General features: G+C 50.1%; 6 protein-coding genes and 1 pseudogene across 6 annotated transcripts; 5 read left to right on the forward strand and 2 right to left on the reverse strand.

Annotated features, from left to right (window-relative positions):
* The first annotated feature begins 74 nt into the window (after positions 1 to 74).
* Positions 75 to 2,229, forward strand: CNE05320 (5-oxoprolinase, putative). The gene is made up of 7 exons (XM_571055.2): positions 75 to 261; positions 297 to 861; positions 900 to 1,061; positions 1,098 to 1,255; positions 1,292 to 1,621; positions 1,659 to 1,714; positions 1,751 to 2,229. Exons 1-7 carry the CDS (start codon positions 224 to 226, stop codon positions 2,170 to 2,172), a joined length of 1,731 nt encoding a protein of 576 aa, XP_571055.1. The 5' UTR covers positions 75 to 223; the 3' UTR covers positions 2,173 to 2,229.
* A 1,618-nt stretch (positions 2,230 to 3,847) lies between these two features.
* CNE05330 (conserved hypothetical protein) lies at positions 3,848 to 4,966 on the forward strand. Its single transcript, XM_571057.2, has 4 exons — positions 3,848 to 4,084; positions 4,129 to 4,311; positions 4,348 to 4,555; positions 4,602 to 4,966. The coding sequence occupies exons 1-4, from the start codon at positions 3,956 to 3,958 to the stop codon at positions 4,871 to 4,873; spliced, it is 792 nt and encodes a 263-aa protein (XP_571057.1). The 5' UTR covers positions 3,848 to 3,955; the 3' UTR covers positions 4,874 to 4,966.
* Positions 4,967 to 5,570: 604 nt separating this feature from the next.
* On the reverse strand, positions 5,571 to 7,619 carry CNE05340 (hypothetical protein). The gene is made up of 7 exons (XM_571059.2): positions 7,285 to 7,619; positions 7,099 to 7,236; positions 6,963 to 7,049; positions 6,782 to 6,923; positions 5,869 to 6,743; positions 5,751 to 5,816; positions 5,571 to 5,699 (listed from the first exon to the last, which is right to left on the reverse strand). Exons 1-6 carry the CDS (start codon positions 7,549 to 7,551, stop codon positions 5,790 to 5,792), a joined length of 1,536 nt encoding a protein of 511 aa, XP_571059.1. The 5' UTR covers positions 7,552 to 7,619; the 3' UTR covers positions 5,571 to 5,699; positions 5,751 to 5,789.
* A 258-nt stretch (positions 7,620 to 7,877) lies between these two features.
* On the forward strand, positions 7,878 to 9,632 carry CNE05350 (conserved hypothetical protein). Its single transcript, XM_571061.2, has 5 exons — positions 7,878 to 8,321; positions 8,371 to 8,646; positions 8,702 to 9,004; positions 9,053 to 9,226; positions 9,277 to 9,632. Exons 1-5 carry the CDS (start codon positions 8,082 to 8,084, stop codon positions 9,409 to 9,411), a joined length of 1,128 nt encoding a protein of 375 aa, XP_571061.1. The 5' UTR covers positions 7,878 to 8,081; the 3' UTR covers positions 9,412 to 9,632.
* A 733-nt stretch (positions 9,633 to 10,365) lies between these two features.
* CNE05360 (conserved hypothetical protein) lies at positions 10,366 to 12,167 on the forward strand. The gene is made up of 6 exons (XM_571063.2): positions 10,366 to 10,674; positions 10,725 to 10,843; positions 10,914 to 11,208; positions 11,298 to 11,612; positions 11,673 to 11,755; positions 11,819 to 12,167. Exons 1-6 carry the CDS (start codon positions 10,615 to 10,617, stop codon positions 12,051 to 12,053), a joined length of 1,107 nt encoding a protein of 368 aa, XP_571063.1. The 5' UTR covers positions 10,366 to 10,614; the 3' UTR covers positions 12,054 to 12,167.
* Positions 12,168 to 12,738: 571 nt separating this feature from the next.
* On the forward strand, positions 12,739 to 14,036 carry CNE05370 (annotated as a pseudogene).
* On the reverse strand, positions 13,458 to 17,430 carry CNE05380 (hypothetical protein). Its single transcript, XM_571067.2, has one exon. The coding sequence runs from the start codon at positions 17,356 to 17,358 to the stop codon at positions 14,542 to 14,544; it is 2,817 nt and encodes a 938-aa protein (XP_571067.1). The 5' UTR covers positions 17,359 to 17,430; the 3' UTR covers positions 13,458 to 14,541.
* Positions 17,431 to 18,583: the final 1,153 nt, after the last annotated feature.

The following is an 18,583-nucleotide window of genomic DNA, read 5'->3' on the forward strand; positions in this document are numbered from 1 at the left end:
GATTATCCCACTCTTCCTACTTTGGACCGCAATGGATGCTTCCGTAGAACTTGATGAAATGGAAGACCGTGCAAGGCGAGGATGCAATGGCTAAGAATCAAGAAACAAAAGACAAGATGCTAGCGGGAGGCACTATCGCCTTATACCCTCTCAATTTGGAACGTTGACAAAACCATTTCCCGCCATATCATAGTTGAAACCACCCATAGTCACATCAGCCAATATGACCGTCACATACGACCCGATCACGCTTAGTCTCTTGTGAGTGAAACCAACTTCAACTCCGCTGATGTCAGTGCGAACCGCTTTATGAGCGTCGCGGAGGCGATGGGACGCTCGCTGCAGCAGACCTCCATTTCAACCAACATTAAGGAGCGTCTGGATTACTCTTGTGCACTCTTCAGTCACACTGGTGATCTTGTCGCGAATGCGCCTTTCATCCCTGTTCACCTGGGATCCATGTCTTTCGCCGTCAAGTATCAGCTTCAACACTGGAAGTCTGACCTCAAGTCCGGAGATGTGCTGCTGGCCAACTCGCCTATCGCAGGCGGGTCCCATCTACCCGACTTGACAGTCATCACTCCCGTGTTTGATCCGACTCTGGGCAAGGAGGGCCAGATCATCTTCTTCACAGCTTCACGAGCACACCACTCAGATATTGGTGGTATCACCGGAGGTTCGATGCCAGCGACAAGTACTACCCTTATCGAGGAAGGTGCCGAGATTGTGTCTTTCAAGCTTGTCTCAGGGGGTAAATTCAACGCTACTGAGCTGTACCGTCTGCTCGTCGAGGAGCCAGCCAAGTTCCCTGGGTGCAGCGGATGCAGGAACTACCGCGATGTCGAGAGCGATATCAAAGCTGTGAGTTGATTGGTGTTGGTGCACAGCTGACAGCGTAGCAAATCGCTGCAAACCACAAGGGCTCGCAACTGCTTCATTCTCTAGTCGGCGAACATGGCCTCGAAGTGGTGCATGGATACATGCGATTCGTGCAGGAGAATGCAGAGCAGGCGGTGCGGAAAATGCTGCGTAAGGCAGCGCAGGAAAGCAATGTGCTTGTGGTGAGTTTTGTTACATCGAGACAAGCTGACATGCAGGCGGTCGACTACCTGGACGACGGTTCACCCATCTGCCTCAAAGTTACCATTGACGAGAAGAAGGGCTCGGCAGTCTTTGACTTCACCGGCACTGGCCCTGAAGTCCGGGGCAATCTGAACGCGCCGATCGCTGTCGTGCACTCGGCCATCATCTACTGGTGAGTCCGAGCTATTTGGCCTTGGCTGACAAATAGCATGCGCGCAATGGTAAACCAAGACATCCCTCTCAATGCTGGCTGCCTCGTCCCTCTTAACATCATCATCCCCGACGAGAGTCTTCTCAACCCGTCACCCGAAGCTGCCGTCTGCGCCGGAAACGTCCTCACATCGCAGCGTATCACCGATGTCGTGCTCAAGGCTTTCAACGCTTGCGCCGCCAGCCAGGGGTGCTGCAACAATTTATCTTTCGGCGTTGGGGGAAAGGACCTCATCACTGGTGAGGTGAAGAGCGGTTGGGGCTATTACGAGACCATTGCTGGAGGAAGTGGAGCTGGTCCGGATTGGGATGGTACTTCAGGCGTTCAGTGAGTGTCTATCGACAAGGACCCGGCTGACAAGTAGCTGCCATATGACCAATACTCGTATCACCGACCCCGAGATTCTCGAGCGACGTTACCGTAAGTCACCTCGCTGTTTCGCTGCTGATATCGTAGCCGTCATCCTCAGACAGTTTGGTTACCGCCCGAACTCTGGTGGAGAAGGTGCGTACCACGGCGGCAACGGTGTCATCCGAGACCTCGAGTTCCTTCAGCCCATTCAAGTGTCTATGCTCTCCGAGAGGAGATCACGAGCACCATATGGTCTCGCCGGGGGCGCCAACGGCAAGACAGGTGTCAACACATGGATCAAGCTGCCTACAGCGGCTAACGGCAAGACAAGGCGTGTCAACATTGGCGGTAAAGCGACGGTGCAGTTTGGCGCAGGCGACAGGTTGCTCATCCAAACACCAGGAGGAGGTGGATGGGGCCGAGTAGCAAGTCGCAAGGCGCAAACAATCACCGTGCCACAAGTACAGTGGGAAGCGAGGGGCAGTCTGGCAGAGAGGGCGTTGTCCGAGGCGGCGTTCGGGGCATGAGCAGGTTGATGCGTGGGTTCTTCATTAGATGCCATTTAAATCGGTATTAGTTGGAGATGTATACTTTGGCATAGACTTCATGATATAACAGGAAGAGCCGCTTCAATGCGACTTCAAGCCAGCAAGCTGCTGTGAGCGCTCAATCATGATTGACGGCGACGGAGATGCGATCCTTCACCCTCCTTCACGCTTCCTCCAACTTGGCCGGGATGCAGTTTGGCGGAATTCGATAGGGTCATGAGACTAAGTGTCGAAGTCAGCAATGCCTTGTATGTGCATGACCTACAGTCTGGTGATAGCGACTCGGTTAACTAAATGCACTCGCCTGCTGCTAGCTGACTATGAATCCAGCTTGATGGGGGCTGCCGGCAGCTAACCCTTCGTTCCTGCCTAAAAGAGGCCCAATGAATGGCCCGAAACGACAGCGCTCTCACCATGGCTCAATGCAGATCGGCCTACTCTAGCTATTTCTATCGGACTTTGGCATTAGTACTGCACAGGGGTGCATAGCATGACATACGACCCGGTCTACTCTACAATCCAAACTCTACAATTCAGCTTGTGGCCTTTCTACATTTCCCATGCACGTGTATCCACGTCCATAGATCTCGCCCCTGGGGTCCTCGAGGTTGGTGAAAACTGCCACCTGACCTCTATCATCATCAAGGCGATTCTATGCTTGGTGTAGCGGCGCCACTGTCCTCGTAGAGGTCAGAAAGCACCTCATATTACTATACTTTCGTGTCATCGGTCGTTTGTATTCAATTGAACTAAAGCGCTAAGTGTAGATGGTGCGGCTGGCAGACTGAAGAGTTTGAGAAGGCTAAGCTGCTTGTGCAATACATTTTATCTACTCTGATGGCTACGCCTGTTATATCTTTACGAGTTGATTCATCTGTACCACACTTTCCTGTATCCTGCGCTCGTATCTCTTCTTTCCCTACGCCTCTTCGCAAGGTCCTCTCTCTCGTCCTCTCTTCCGCTCTCCTTTTTTCCTCCCTCTCTCTCCTCGACACTCCAAAACTACTTCCCCATCTTCCTCTCTTCGTCCTTTTATCTTCCTCCTACCCTCGTTCGTTACTTTTGGGCAGATTTTCGTATAACGAGCTTCTTTTTGGATCAATCAAGCCATAGTTTATAGTTTCGCCCCCGCGGCATGGTAACCAGCTGACCACCAATCTAGGTGCTCATATGTCCAGCTGTGAGTTTTGACTTCTGGAAAGTGACAGAGAGGTTCCTTTGCTATGATGCAGTTGACAATTCGCCAATGAAAAGGCCGGTTTCGGCCAAATCCGCAAGACACAAGGAATGACATCTACCCCAATGTCCTGATTTGCAGTTGATAGAACACACTGACCGGTACCTGCTCGAGGCTCAGTCTCGTCATCTGCATATCTATGTTGTTCCGTTGGATATATCGACCAATGATCTCGTTGGAGGAGCCGCATTATCGGCCAGTCCGCTGATGAGTCGCCAACTTCGCCGTCACTTATTTTCCACGGGATATGAATTGCATTGTACGGAAAACAAGCGGAAAATAGAGTGTCGATAAACATGGTCGCAGAGTGCAGGGAGGGATCGGATGATAAACTCCGAAACTAGCGTCGGGGAAGTCAGGCTTCAGGGAAATCACTGCACGCGCATTAAGAATGGTTACCGACGCATTTGGTTCTGCTGTAAAGTTATGGTCTGATAGCGTCAAATAACTTGTGTAGTTTATCGCTTTCGGCCACATAAATTTGACCAATTTATATCCTTCATATCGCTCCCTTATCGTGATATCATGCCACTGTCCATTAATGGCTCTCCTTTGCGCCGAGCTTTGGCGGAAGGCCGACCTGCACTGGGCGTGACAATGGTATTGCCAGGTGCCCTTCACGCTAGGATCCTGGCTAGTCTACCCAATCTCTCTGTAAGTAAGCCAACCATGTGGCAGACGATTGCTAACCTAATCAGTATATTTTCGTCGACCTCGAACACGGCGCGATGAGTGATACTGAAATGCAAGCCGCTATCCAGGCGATCGTTCCCTTCGGAGTGTCACCGATCGTTCGCATTCCGGCAGGGGAGCCTTGGATGATTAAAAGAGCACTGGACGCCGGAGCCCACGGCATTGCTGTCCCTATGGTCTCCACACCGGTATGTCCCAACAATGCTACTGAGCTGATTATTCAGGAAGAAGCCGCGGCGATAGCGTCGGCTGCTCGATTCCCCCCAAATGGATGTAGGGGATTTGGCTCGACATTCTCAAGGGATGCCTTCGGCTGGACTTCTGATGCTGAATACCTTGAAAAGGCCAACAATGAGATCCTAGTCGCCGTTATGATCGAGACGAAGCAAGGCTATGAGAATGCCGAAGCGATTATCAATACTCCTGGAATAGGTGTGTGCATATTTCCGCATGGGGCACGGGGCTGAAGAAGCGACAGATATCATTATGACGGGAGAGACCGATATCTGTCTGTCCATGGGATATCCCCTGACTCCGGACAATCCGGCTCAGGAAGTCACCGCGGCCATCTCACACATCTCATCACTGGCACGCAAAGCCAACAAGTGGCAGGGTGGACGCATCAGACCTTCAACGGGTGGCCCAAAGGCGATGGCATCAAGAGGCATTGGTATGATACAGGTCGGGGTGGACGCTTGGTTGTTAAGGGAGACCCTGAATGCGAAGATCACCCAGGCGATGGAAAGCTAGGAATGTCTTCGTGACGAAATGTTGCATAGCGGTGTACGCGGTGTTTGACTGCAGCAGGAATCCTATGCAACGCCTGAGGCCATGGAAGAAGCCAGAAACATGACTGGGCATTAAATGACTGTACAATAAATTGCATAAGAGGGACGCTCTTGCGAGCTATCATACGCAAATCTTGAAAAGATGACATAAACAGTCGAAGGAGCTATCCTGTTGCGTACGGATTCGGGACGGACGGATCACCGAGGATGGGTTGGAGACGGGGAAGATAGACTGAGTCCGCTGTATGTAGACATGAACGTAGATCCGTATCGTTCATAATGCGAGTCCGCTGGACGGGCACGGATAGAAGAGGTATATAATACCGAGTAGACAGACTTTGTTACCAACATGCCATTTATTCTCCCTTAACTCTCAGCCTTATTTGATTAAGACTTATCCTCTCTTCACACAACTACCAACTATTTCAAACTCCTTCCGCTAGCTCCAGGGGAACTTAGCAGCAGAACATAACCGACGGGCACACGTAGGAAGGTTTGGTGGCGATCCTACGGGTTGCCCAATAATCCTCCACATTCTGCCTCGTACTACACCATGCCATTTTAAGAACCAGATCTCCCATTGCTGTCAATAGCGAACTCCTGTTCAGGTGCCTTTTCGTACTTGTAGCTGGTGAACATCATAGGATATAACGAATGCATCCATAATCACTAACTTCACGACGTTTTACAACCGTTCACAACCAAGAAAGTCCGTATCAGACAACTCGACAATTCACCATTTTACACTTTCGTTTTTGATCCAATGTTGAAGGGTTGAAGTCGGGCTTCTACGCCTTGATCAGCTGAGAGCGACAACCCAGAGTTCATCACACACGCACCTGTTTATCCATACAACGCTATCTTACTCCAGTATATACTTAATAGGTGTACCTGAAGTCGGTATTCTGCACGGTTGTCAGCCAAGGGCGATATCTGACAATCTATGATATCGCTTACCTGCTTGTCTGTGAGATCCGCGAAAGCATGCTGTGCGCTCTCATCGTGCTCGCTGGGCTCGAATGCGAGCTCTTTCTGACGGTTAAGGTGCAGGAGGTAGACACGGAACAAAAGGGCAAGCACAACCTGCAGAGAAAAGCAGGTGAGCAGAGCGGCGGTGCCGAACTGATATGCCGGTGCATCCTTGCTTCGGTAGAAGAACGGCCCGGCGATATTACCACCGCAATAGGACATCCATATGATCGCGCTGGTGACGCTCTTCTTCGTGGTACCGGCGGTGTTCGAGGCCATAAGCGCCAACGACATGACGTAAGGCGCATTGTAGAAACCGGTAATGTAGTAGGCGAATAGCGATGGAGCTTTGTTGGAGTGAGGAATGGTGTACATGACGACGGTGCCGATCATGGGTGGAATAATGGCGAACGCCATCAAGAACAATCGTTTGCCCACGGTGTAGGAGATACACAGACCGATCACGCCGTTGCCAAGCGTGCACACTACGCCCCAAGGAACTGACATGAGGGTAGTTTCAAGGGTTGTAAATCCAAAGCCCTTGATGATGGTCGTGGAGAAAGCATTGAGACCGCCGTTGGGAATGTTGCACACGAAAGTGAACAGGAAGAACCACCAAGTCTTGGGATCGAGAAGGGCTTCCCACATCTGGGAACGGTCAAAATGACGGTTGATCATGCCGGTGTTATTGCCTTTGACTCGAGCGACAGCCGTGAGCCGTTCTTCATGCGAAAAGAACCAAGCCGTGACAGGGGAATCGGGAAGCGCGAAGAACAGCATGACGCCCCAGCCGGTAGTGAATGACCCGTAAACAATGTAAATGTACTGGTAGAGGCTGTAGCCTGGTGCAGGATGGAAGTGACCTGAAGAGGTCAGCTACATGCGTTTCACTAAAACTTACCCATCGCATAGGCGAACAGACCGCCCAAGATCCCCGCACAGGAGTTGAACCAGAAAGCCGAGCGGAAAGATTGTTCCTCCCGAGTCCAATAGATGGAACACATCACGAGGAAAGACGGCAGAACGCAGGCTTCGAAGATACCCTGCCCTGTCAGCGAAACTCCAACTAGGAGAATTCTTACCTGGAAGAAGCGGAGAACCATGAAACCTCCATAGTTCTTGACAAAGCCCTGCCCAAGCAGGACCAGGCCCCAGCAGATGCAATTGATCTATTGGGCCGTGAGCAATCGGGTACCGCTTTATACAAAGCTCACTCACGGAGACCAGCTTACCGAGGGGGAAGTGCTGGGTCATGTAAGACACGGCTGGCTGCCAGATAAGGAAGGCAAAGTAAAAGACCGATGCTGACCAAGAGAACTGAGTACCATGCATGCCCAAGCGAACTTGGAGGCCATACTGCGACGTATTAGCCTCCTAGCTCTAGGCGACAACAGATGTATTTACGTTGTTTGCGTAGTTGTTCGAAACCTTGTCGAGGAAAGACAACGTCGCTGTGCAAGAGATGAGGGGCAAGAGGATGAAGTCGATCTTCCTCAAGACTCTCCTCTTCATCTCGGGTGTGACTTCGAAACCAGCATCGAGCTCAGCGACAAGATCCGCGGCGATGTCTCGAGCGACACGTTGTGTGGCATTGTCGGATGCAGAGACGACCCGGACCGGAGGGTATGAGTCTACGGGGACCTTTTCGTTATCTTTCTCGGAAAATGACATGTTGATTCTTTGTGCCGCTTGGGGATGAACGAAGCTGGACGTCCCTCCAGACCTATTAAATGCTTCATAATTCACCCAGAACACAAATGCTTCATAATCCGCCCAGACAACAAATGCTTCATTATTCGCCCAAACAACTGTCCAATCGTATCTCATGACTCAATAAACCCTTCAGGGCTCGACTTGGTTCGATTTCCAGGGTTAAGCTCCGTTGGAATTCCGAGGGGAAGAGAGACGACAGCGTGGGAAGGTCAGATTTGTTCATGTTCCGCGATAAACTTTTGCCGAGGGGTCGTTGATGAACCTTATGTTACGCGACCGGCTGGGCTGTTCCAATGCATATCGACCGGTTATCTTCCGCATCGGGAATCAAATGACAGACTGAACCCGTTGATTTTCCGGCCCGCAACGCTCTTACCGTATTTAGGCAGCCCGAAGCCACTCATTTATTGCCGTCTTATCATTCTCACTTTCTATACAACCTTTACTCGTAACATATTCCTATCCACATACACAAATATCACATCACCATGGCACCTGCTGCGACTACGACACCTGGAGTGAGCTGGGAGGCAAAGGGCTTCAAGGCAGTGGATAAGACCAAGACGATCCGAGTCCAGGAGGATGGTCTCAAGTATCCCGAGTACTATCCCTATAATGACCCCAACGACAAGTTTCCTGACCCAGAACCATTCGATTATCACGAGAGGGCGCTGGACGCCGACCCCTCCCTACCTGTATTCTACAACGACCATGTGACCGTTGAAGAGGTGCATCTTCCATATCTTTCCTCCATTGCTTGGCTGATGCTCTTAATAGATCACCCCGTTCATCGGTGTGAAAGTCACCGGACTGGACTTGGCTTCGCTTGACAAGGCTGGTCAAGACCAGCTCGCCCTGCTTGCCGCCAGGAAGGGTATCGTTTTCTTTGCGAGCAACGACAAGGTCAAGCAGACCTATCGCGACACGTCGATGGAGCGCAAACTCGAGATGGCTCGTTACTACGGTCAGCTCCACCAACACTCAGTACAGCCTCGTCCCCCTACATCGACCGAAATCTCGGTCGTGTACCAGGACAAGGTCAATACTGTTCGTGTACGTCGCCGTTCACCACTCTCGACGTTACTTAAGACTGACATCTTGACATCAGAAACATTGGTGGCCCAACCGACTCACCAACGCCATCTGGCACATCGACCAGACCCAAGAGCGACAGCCACCAGGGATCACCTTCTTCTGCTGCATGCAGCATGATGCACCTTCTGGCGGCGATACTCTTGTCGGGTCTCTGGTCGAGGCGTACAATCGACTTAGCCCAAAGATGAAGGAATTTGTTTGTGGTCTGAAAGCAGTCCACTCGTCTGCCGTTATGTCCGCTAAGGCAGCTCGTGTCGGAGGAGCTTCCCGACGTAACGAGATCGAGTCTTTGCACCCTCTGGTGACCGTACATCCTGTGAGCACTTGATTGTTTTTGGATGAGGGTTTGTATTGAAATGAACAGGCCACTGGCTCCAAATCGCTCTACATCAACCCGGAAAGGATGACCTACATCGAAGGCTTGCGCAACGAAGAGAGCGACAACATGCTTAAATTCCTTTCTGACCATGTCAAGCTAGGTGCGGATTTCCATGCTCGTTACAAATGGTCAGAGGGCGACGTCTGCGTCTGGGATCAGGTAAGTCGCATCCCTTCAGGCCCATTGACTACGCTAAACCAGTATTGTAGCGTGTGATCATCCATTCCGCCGTTCTCGACAACATGACGCACCGTCGTCACTTTATCCGTATCACCGCTCTGTCCTCAGTGCCTATTCAAGCCACATACGACCCTAAAGACGAGGAGAACGATGAGGAAGAGTAGTAAGAGACATGTTTGTAGTACCGATGTAACTGTGAGATTGTGAAGTGATCGCTCTTCCTTCTTAATAAGCATCTAGCGGAAGAAGCTACCTCTCAGGGGGTGAAAGAGAGTACATTCAGACGTTTCTAAATTATTGTTTTGGTGTCTAGGTTCCGGTATGATATCTCTCTATCTTGGGATCATCCTGATACCAAAATATGCATTGGGCGTGACTTGTGGAACGAGATATAGACGTTTCCATCATACCCATATATCGGTGGAAGGACAGGGCATGGACGAAGTGTGTTGAATGTGTGATGTGAAGGAATTCAATACATGTCCGTGTTATTTAATAATTTGGCTAATTATTCAATATTGTGGACGGAACCTGGTTAAACACGTGATGTAAAGGAGTTCAACATATATCTCCGTGCTTTTAAATTGAGGTGGGATCATTTGAAATTAAGCTGCTGATGTGAAATTCCTGTTAATTTCCCGTACACCTTGCTCATCATCGTCATCAGGTGAAGACTGACTTATCACCTTCTAAACAAACGTTTTAAGACCCTTTCATCGGGATCGACGCGTTTCGGTCAATTCCGCCGGTTGTATAGGCTCGTGGACGTCGCCGACATGACAGTAGTACAGAATAATTCATCCATACAAATTCTGCATCACGAGCATACATAGCGGCTTATGGCATTTATACTGTAGGTTGAACATGCCCACATGACTAGACTCTTGCATCCTGCAGCATTGGCAGTGTGCCTTGCTCCAAAACTGGAAAGAAGATCTACAATAAATCGAGCCTTTCCTCGTGTCAGGGGAACAAACAGATACAGGCACAATGTTTGTAAGTAACCGTCCATAGGTGAAAGTCTAGGTGACATCATGCCACTTGGGACGGTGAATCTTTTATATAGGTTTGATACGTTTGCGGGTCTTTTCAGGAGAAATTGCGGAGTTTAATATATCCAAACGTATAAACATAATCAAACACGGCAAAGTCTCCCAGTTTACTCTAGTACCCATCGTTCTCAATTATTCATCTTGGTACAACACCACTGAATTACTTGAAATAACCCAACACAACTCGTTATAATATCTTCATAATTCTCGTTTGTTCACCAATCTTATTCATTTTACTACGTTTACTACTTTTATTACTTTTACCGGTCTTACTACTCTTACTACTCTTACTTGTGTTCCAGTATATTTGTCGCAATGGGAAAAGTATTCAATGTTGCCGTTGTAGGATGTGGAGAGATCGCACAAGTCACCCACGTTAGTATCGATGACGAGCTCTTCTGTGTTCTAGCTGACGGCATTCACAGATCCCAAACCTCATTATCGCCTCGCACATGTTCAAGGTCACCGCCTTGGTTGATATCTCTCGTCAAACCTTGGATTATTGTAGTGCGAAATTTGGGATTACCGAGACCTTCTCCTCAGTGTAAGTTCAACCTGTTCAATTAGATCTGCTCGCGGGAGTGACGCCGACCTCATGCGTAATTGTTATTTAGACCCGATATGTTGGCGTCATCTGTGCCAGTCAACGTAGTGTTCATCTGCACCGCCGATCAGTACCACGCAGAGCAGGCTATCCTGTGCGCTGATGCCGGAAAGCACGTTATGCTGGAAAAACCAATGGTACAAACGCTTAAAGAAGCTGATGCGGTAGAAGAGGCTAGAGTCCGCAACAATGTGGTTATCTTTGTTGGCTACATGCGTCGGTATGCTACGGCATTCACACGATTCAAGGAAGCCATCGCTGGCAAAGACATCAAGTATGTCCGGGTCCGGGATATCATCGGCGATGTGAGTGTACTGTTGTTTTTCGGTTTATAATATGATCGCTTGTTGGCTCTCCTTCACGGATACCGCTGATTGCATCCGCATTTATGTAGAACCGATTCTTCACTCCTCAGACCGGCATGTACCAAAAGATGTTCACCGACTACCCCCCTGAAGCTGTAGCCGATTTAAAGAAGCGAACAAAGGATAATCTAGAAGAGAACTTTGGTTCCAAGGCCACGGACCACCCCTCCAATATCGGTTCATGGCAAATACTTACAGCTTTCAGTTCCCACGCTCTTTCTGCTATGCGGGAAGCAATTGGGTTGCCCGAGAAGGTACTTGTCGCCTCTAGGCATGGTGACCTCCTCCGACCGAACTGGTGGCAAGTTTTGTTTGACTACGGCAAGTTTAACGCGTTGTACGAAGTGAGTTGAAACCCATCTCAAATGAGATCCAATGACAGTCAAGCTAAGCCGAGACTACAGATGGCGGTAGATGATGTCGGATTTTTTGACGCCCATATTGAAGTTTACACTGGAGACTCTAGGATCAAAATCACATATGACAGGTGAATACATGCTGCGTTTCGCAGATTCAGTAGATTGGCTGACCTTTTAACATTTGCGTATAGTCCCTATATTCGTGCTTTGCCAATCAAAATGACAATTCACAAATCACTTCCAAACGGTGACTTCTCTGAGGAGAACGTTCGATCTACCTATGTCGACTTCTATAATCTCGCACTTCTAGAGTTTTACGCTGCCATCACCGAAGGCAAAGCATTTCCAACCACCGTTCAGGACGGAAAGCAGGATGTCATCCTCACCAAGATGATCATGAATGCTTTGGTCGACACAGCCCAATAAAATCGTTCCGACACTGATAGATGATCCATCCTCGCTTACAAAGCAGTTATACGCTGGGTTTATATGATGAATCTCTTGTGGGGTTATATGCATGATATTTACTTCTCGCTCGAACGAAAAACCGTTTTCTTCGTTCAATTACAGCACCAGTTTTCAATTTTCGGCAACATGCAGAATTTGTGGTACTTCGGTTTGGACGGCACGCACTCATCCACAGTGCGGGCCTGTTTGTATGGGGAGGCGGCACTCTCCGCATCCGCGCCTCAGCCAACGGCTCGCAACCACCTCCCGCACTGTGGACCAGTGCGCGTTCACTATGGGGGAATCAGTTTCGCGCCCTGTTTTCAACGTGCAAGCGGCATGATCTCGTGCGATATCACTTGTACGGTTTCGGATGCATACAACTATTTTTAGCTTGGGTTCTCCTGTACACAGCGGTACTAAGCATAGGCAGATAAACATTGTAACATGGTGATGGGGCAACGCCTTGAAAACAAATGGTTATTTTCACGCGTTTCAACTTGGCCAACCGACTCGGCGCATCTCAACTTGTAACCTGGCGGCTAATGCGTTTGATTTTGGAATACGATCTGCACGCTCCCATTCTATGTTACGTCGTGACCCAGTGGCTAATGAGATTTCTCCTCTTTCCAATAGCCAAGGAGATTGACCTCTACTCCACCTTATGACGGACGGTCACGTCACGTGTTGCAATTGCATTCTCATCCGTCCATCTGTTTCAATTGCATTCTCAATCGTCAATCATCCATCCATTCATCCATCCATCCATCCATCCATCCATCCAGCCATTCAGACATTCCCTTTTTTATCGCCATCAAACCAAGCGAGCAAGGATGCGCATGTGACACCAACAAGTCACCCGTCCGCTGAATCTGAAAAACAACACCGACCGCATTCGGCTCCACCTCGACTCGACCTCGATTTGATCAACAAAGCATTTCAAGGGAAGCATAGGATGAGATCCTGGGTTGTGTACAGCGCCCACTGGGGAGGCAACTGGTGTGGATGGCGGCATTTATTGGTGAGTTGTACAACAAGCACTCACAGTAGCGTTGGTACTTGTCCCTCTTACTCCTATCACCTGTCAGACAAAAGCCAGGCAAAGCTAGCAGAGATGTGTCACGCAGAGACGACTGGAGACGTATGTGTGACCCCTGCTGGCTGCGTCTGGCTGCGTCTGGCTGCGTCTGACTTGACGACTACTCTTGACGCAAGCAAGCAACATTTGGATGCGTGTGGATGAGACGGCAAGGAGGAGGTATAGTACACGGCGGAGGGCAGGGCGGTGGATGCTGGAGATATAGTACGCTGTACAGGCTGTGAGTTGCTGATTCGTTTGTCGCCGTTGCTCTGAGTGTCACTCTCGCTGACTGTTGTCGATAGTCAAACAGCCGGAAGGGAAAGGATAACAGAGTGCGGAAGGACGCCAAAAGAGCAGACGGTGTCGAAAGCAGGATGGTGAGAGGGGTGGGCAAGATGGAAAGGAAAGGCTGGCGATGGAGAATATAGGGTGTGGATAGAGAGGAGTTTGCAGTAACGTCCATGTTTATCCTCGTGACAAAAGACAATGCTGACGGATCATAGTCTGTATGGTGAGCATGGCTGTTTATCTCTTGACGGTTGTCATAGCGCTAACTACTGTACAGGATGGCTCATTTTCAATGTTCACCCTCGACTGCATCCGACTCGACTGCATCCCACGCCGCATGCCCCATTCGAATTCGCTTTCCTCACTAGCGACTCTACACTCGACACTCGGCTATCCCTCAACGCCCGACGCATTTGCTCGGCTACTCCTCAGCATCGCTACTCCTCAACATCCGACTCATCACACCCAACTCGTTCACTCTCACTCGGCTACCCCTCCACGCTGGCTCAACTACGCGACAGATGAAAGGGAGGATATGCAGGACAGGTGGCAGAGTAGGGTGTGAAAGAGGATACATGAAAAGCGTTCTAGATTATTGATTTCGTGTCTAAGTTTCGTATTTACTGATTTTCTATTTTTATTTTTATTTTTATTTCAGTCTCCCCCCATTCTTCCATCACTCCTTTATCCTCTCCTTCCTCCTCACATCGCGAACGTCCTAGCCCTCGCTCTAACCAGTTCCAGACTGATTTTCTTCATCATCCCCTCGAACGCCATCGGTCCCATCTCCCTCCTCCATCTTCGCATCTCATCCGCTGTTTCCCTGCTCACTATGGGTTAGGGGGTGAAAGAGGATACATGAAAAGCGTTCTAGATTATTGATTTCGTGTCTAAGTTTCGTATTTACTGATTTTCTATTTTTATTTTTATTTTTATTTCAGTCTCCCCCCATTCTGGGTGAAAGAGGATACATGAAAAGCGTTCTAGATTATTGATTTCGTGTCTAAGTTTCGTATTTACTGATTTTCTATTTTTATTTTTATTTTTATTTCAGTCTCCCCCCATTCTTCCATCACTCCTTTATCCTCTCCTTCCTCCTCACATCGCGAACGTCCTAGCCCTCGCTCTAACCAGTTCCAGACTGATTTTCTTCATCATCCCCTCGAACGCCATCGGTCCCATCTCCCTCCTCCATCTTCGCATCTCATCCGCTGTTTCCCTGCTCACTATTCCACCGGTCGACATCACCACTGCCTTGAACAGCCCAGAGTGGGTCGCTGGTGCCTTCCTGGTGGCGTTTTCGCTGACCTTGTCGAGCCAGGAGAGACACCGGTTCAGGACGTGGTTGGTGAGAGAGCTGGCAGCCGGTTTTGCGCTCGTGGTACTCCTGGCATCCCGATCATTGAGGCAATAGACCTTGAGGTCGTAATCGGTCGCGTGGAGCCCACACCTGCCCCTCACCCTCAAGTCGTTCCGCCTCTGCCCCTCGAGAGTCCTCGGCTCGATCGAGACCACTGCCCCCTCGACGCTCTGCAGGCCACGGTGAATGATTCTGTTGATAGAGTCGTGGCGGCGTTGAGCCCAGGAGTTTCGGGAGCGGCAGAGCTCGTCGTGGCCGAGAGGGGAGTCGGAACCGCAGAAGGAGCAGATTGCCAACGAGGATCCAACCAGAGTCCGGTCATGGAGACCTGTGGCGACCTCTTGGTTGGAAAGTCGCAGCGGCTGGAAGTAGGGGACGACGTTGAGCCAGCGCTTGCCGATCCCAGATGCATTTTCAATGAGTCTTTTGCGTCCAGGATCATTCAAGCCTTCGAGGATGGCTGTCTGCTGATGCTCCCACATAGACGAACAGAGTTCGCGTTGGCTTGGTGTGGGAGCTTCGTCGGGAAGGTCGAGGGCAAAGATATTGGCGAGGTACTTGTCAGCTTGCGCTGCAGCCGCTTTGTTAGCTAGGGGAGCTACATCTGTGAAAGAGAGGAGTCCTAGACCGCCGAAACGGGCTGGGAGATGGCTCAGCTTCTTTCCTAGCATGTTCTCGGCCTCGGATCCCTCTGTCTGCCTTGTCCTCATTCTCTGCACTTCGTCCCACAATTCCTGATCCATCTTCTCCCAGTATTCCTTCAGGTCGTCGGTCCTTAGGCTGCGTTGGAGGTGACGCAGGTTTTGTTGGATGCAGAAGCGTAGTAGTAGTAGGGCATGTTGGCTTGGCAGGTCCTTTAGCCGGGCTATCTTCCTTGCTTCACTCTCCATCTTGTCCTTCAGGAACTCTTCCCTCGCCTTCTTCGGACCGACCATAGTTCCCAGCATCTTAAAACCGTTCTCAGCCATCTCGGTGAAAGTAACTTGTTTGCATTTATTGTTGTTTAGTTTGATTACGTTCTCCTTGTCGGCTAGAAAAGCTTGTGTGCGCTGCATGACGTTGGGGTCATTGGAAAAGAGGTAGATGTCGTCCAGGTAGGCTACGGCTTGCGTGTCGGGGCCCAGGGCGATGGATAGAGCATGGAGAGTCGGTCTGAGGGCGATCGAGAAGAACAGGGGACCGAATGGATCGCCTTGGCGGACTCCTTGTGACGACTGCAGGATTGTGTCACCACAAATCAGGTCTGAAGGCTCACCGTAGGCCCATTTGCACGTTCTCCACAGCACTGGCGCATGCTTCTCCACCGCGTCTGCCATCACCTTTCTATCCACCCGGTTGAAAGCATTTGTGGCATCTAGAGAGGCAAGATGAGTGTACTCGGCTCCCAAACTACCCTCCAGAGCACGTTCGGCTGCTCGCACAATTGGTTCTACACCTCCTGGGGATTTGACGCCGAGTTGGTAAGGTAGAAGGAAGTCGGTGTGGAAGTAGGAGCGTAGGATGGCTTTGGCACAGAGTCGGTAGATGAGTTCGCCAACTGCGATCGGTCGGACTGAGCCGTCGTCTTTCTTGAGAGCGATTAAGCGAGAGGTTCTGAGCATTGACTGGCCCAAAGCGGTTGACGAGGTGATGGAGGTGCAGAGTGTGGTGAGGAACTTGACGACTGAGGGTCGGTGCATGGCACTTTTCAGCAAAGGGACTGTCCAGCCGCTTACTCCTGGTGCAGTATCCGCCGCAAACGTGTCCAGCGCCTCCCTCATGCTCTGTTCGGTGATGTTCTTCCCTTGCTTCGGCCCCGCCTTTCTTCCAAACGGCTTTTCAGGACCTCTCGGATGCTTCGACTCCAGTTGTTCTAGTACTCTGTCATCAATCTCCATAGCCTTTGCGTCTTCTGCCAGGATGCGCGCTGCAGAGCCTAGGTGACCTGACTCGACGAGTTTGGTTGCTGTTTTTGAAGTGTCGGATGCAGTGGTTGGGTTCTGGGGCTTTGGCTTGGGTGTCGGCCAGGAGACATTCGGGTAGCTTGCGAGGAACAATGCTGGTTTCTTTTCCAGAGTGGCTGGGAACAGGCCGACTTTGGGTAGCGCTAAGAAGTTGAGTAGGTTGGCTTCAGTTGGCCGGGTGAGGTAGGCCTCAGCGCAACGAGCGGCCGCGTCTTGGAAGGCTGGGTGGAGTCGGCCAGGAATAGGCTTCTTCCGGTTTGGTATTGTGGCTAGATACCGGAATCTGTCAGCTGTATTGCCTTGGTCTGGCAGGGTAAATGGAATAGACTTCCGAGGGCAAGGCCCCAGAGGTGCGCTCACTGTGGAATCTACCTCCTGATTCATTTGCACAACTGGGGCGGTGGCTAAGTTTCCCCCGGATTCAACGTTCTCCTTCTCCTGCTCGGGCTCTACTTCCTGCTCAGGCTCTGCTTCCTGCTCGGGCCCTACTTCCTGCACTGGTTCTAACCTAAGGAACTGCCTCCTGGCGCGCCAGGGAAAACAGTCCCCATAGAAAAATTCAGGGAAAACGCCGAAATTTTCACCTGGCTCACCAATCGATTTCCCTGGCATGACATCGCATTCCCCGACTGTACGGCGGGGTAAGGGGCGAAAGCGTTCGATCTCCCGGTTCGAACGGTACAATTATCTCGAGGAATCCATTAGTGGATGCATACACACGGCCTCTCGAAAGAGGGAGGGGTCATATTGGGTCGTATGGTGGGGACGGAACCTTTTTTTTGGTGGGCGACTTTTTTTGGTTTTTTTTTGGCCATCCATATATGTTCTGTCAATGCTAACTGGATCACTTTCCAATGCCTAAGGGTCTACTGACTATGCGTCTAGGGCAAACAAAGGATGCTCTATCGACTGGTGATGTTTATTTTTATGCATGCATAACGGATACAACCGATCGCTCAGTGAATATCCCCTCAGGCCAGCGAAATGAGTACTGCCACATTGGGTGAGATCACGCTTACATAATCTACTGCTGCTGGATCCCCTATTTGTTCGACGCTGGAACTCCTATTTGTTCGACGCCGAATCCCCTATTTGTTCGACGCGGGATCCCCTATTTGTTTGACGCTAAATCCCCTATTTGTTCAACCCTAATGCCCATCCCCTACGAGTTCATGCTGTTTTCGACAATCCCCTAAGCTGAAAGCTCAGTTTGACTTGGAGTTGTGCATGAAAATCATGGTATCTCATTACATCATCACTTTTTGAGTGGATTCATGCATGCATCTTTCAATACAATTATGTTCTAATGCATGGATGTCAATTATGTCGACTATTCCTAATGATGCAATACAACTATTTTCTAATGGCATACATATATTTATTCATTCATGCATGCATCATACAATACAATTATTTGGTATGCATGGACATCATCAGCAGACATCTGCCAGTGTGTGCAAGTACCCATTTTCCATCATGACAATTCAAGTCCATTGGAGCTATCAACAGTCAGGATGGGCATGGTTGGATGTGTTTGGTAGGCCCCAAGTACAACAAATAGATTGATGAAGCTGAATAGGGCAAGCGCAGTAAATGGGACAAGGGTGATGTAGAAATAGGGTGAGATAAATAGAGTATGATAAATGCAGCAAGTATGATAAATAAGGCGAGTATGGTAAATGTGGTGAGTGTGATATAGGCCCCGGCAGACCATGACAGAGGCCAAGTATGGTAAATGTGATGGGTATGATATAGGCCCCTTAGGGGGTTAGGGGGTTAGGGGGTTAGGGGGTTAGGGGGTTAGGGGGTTAGGGGGTTAGGGGGTTAGGGGGTTAGG

This window comes from Cryptococcus neoformans, assembly GCF_000091045.1.
Source record: "Cryptococcus neoformans var. neoformans JEC21 chromosome 5 sequence".
Lineage (NCBI taxonomy): Eukaryota > Fungi > Basidiomycota > Tremellomycetes > Tremellales > Cryptococcaceae > Cryptococcus > Cryptococcus deneoformans.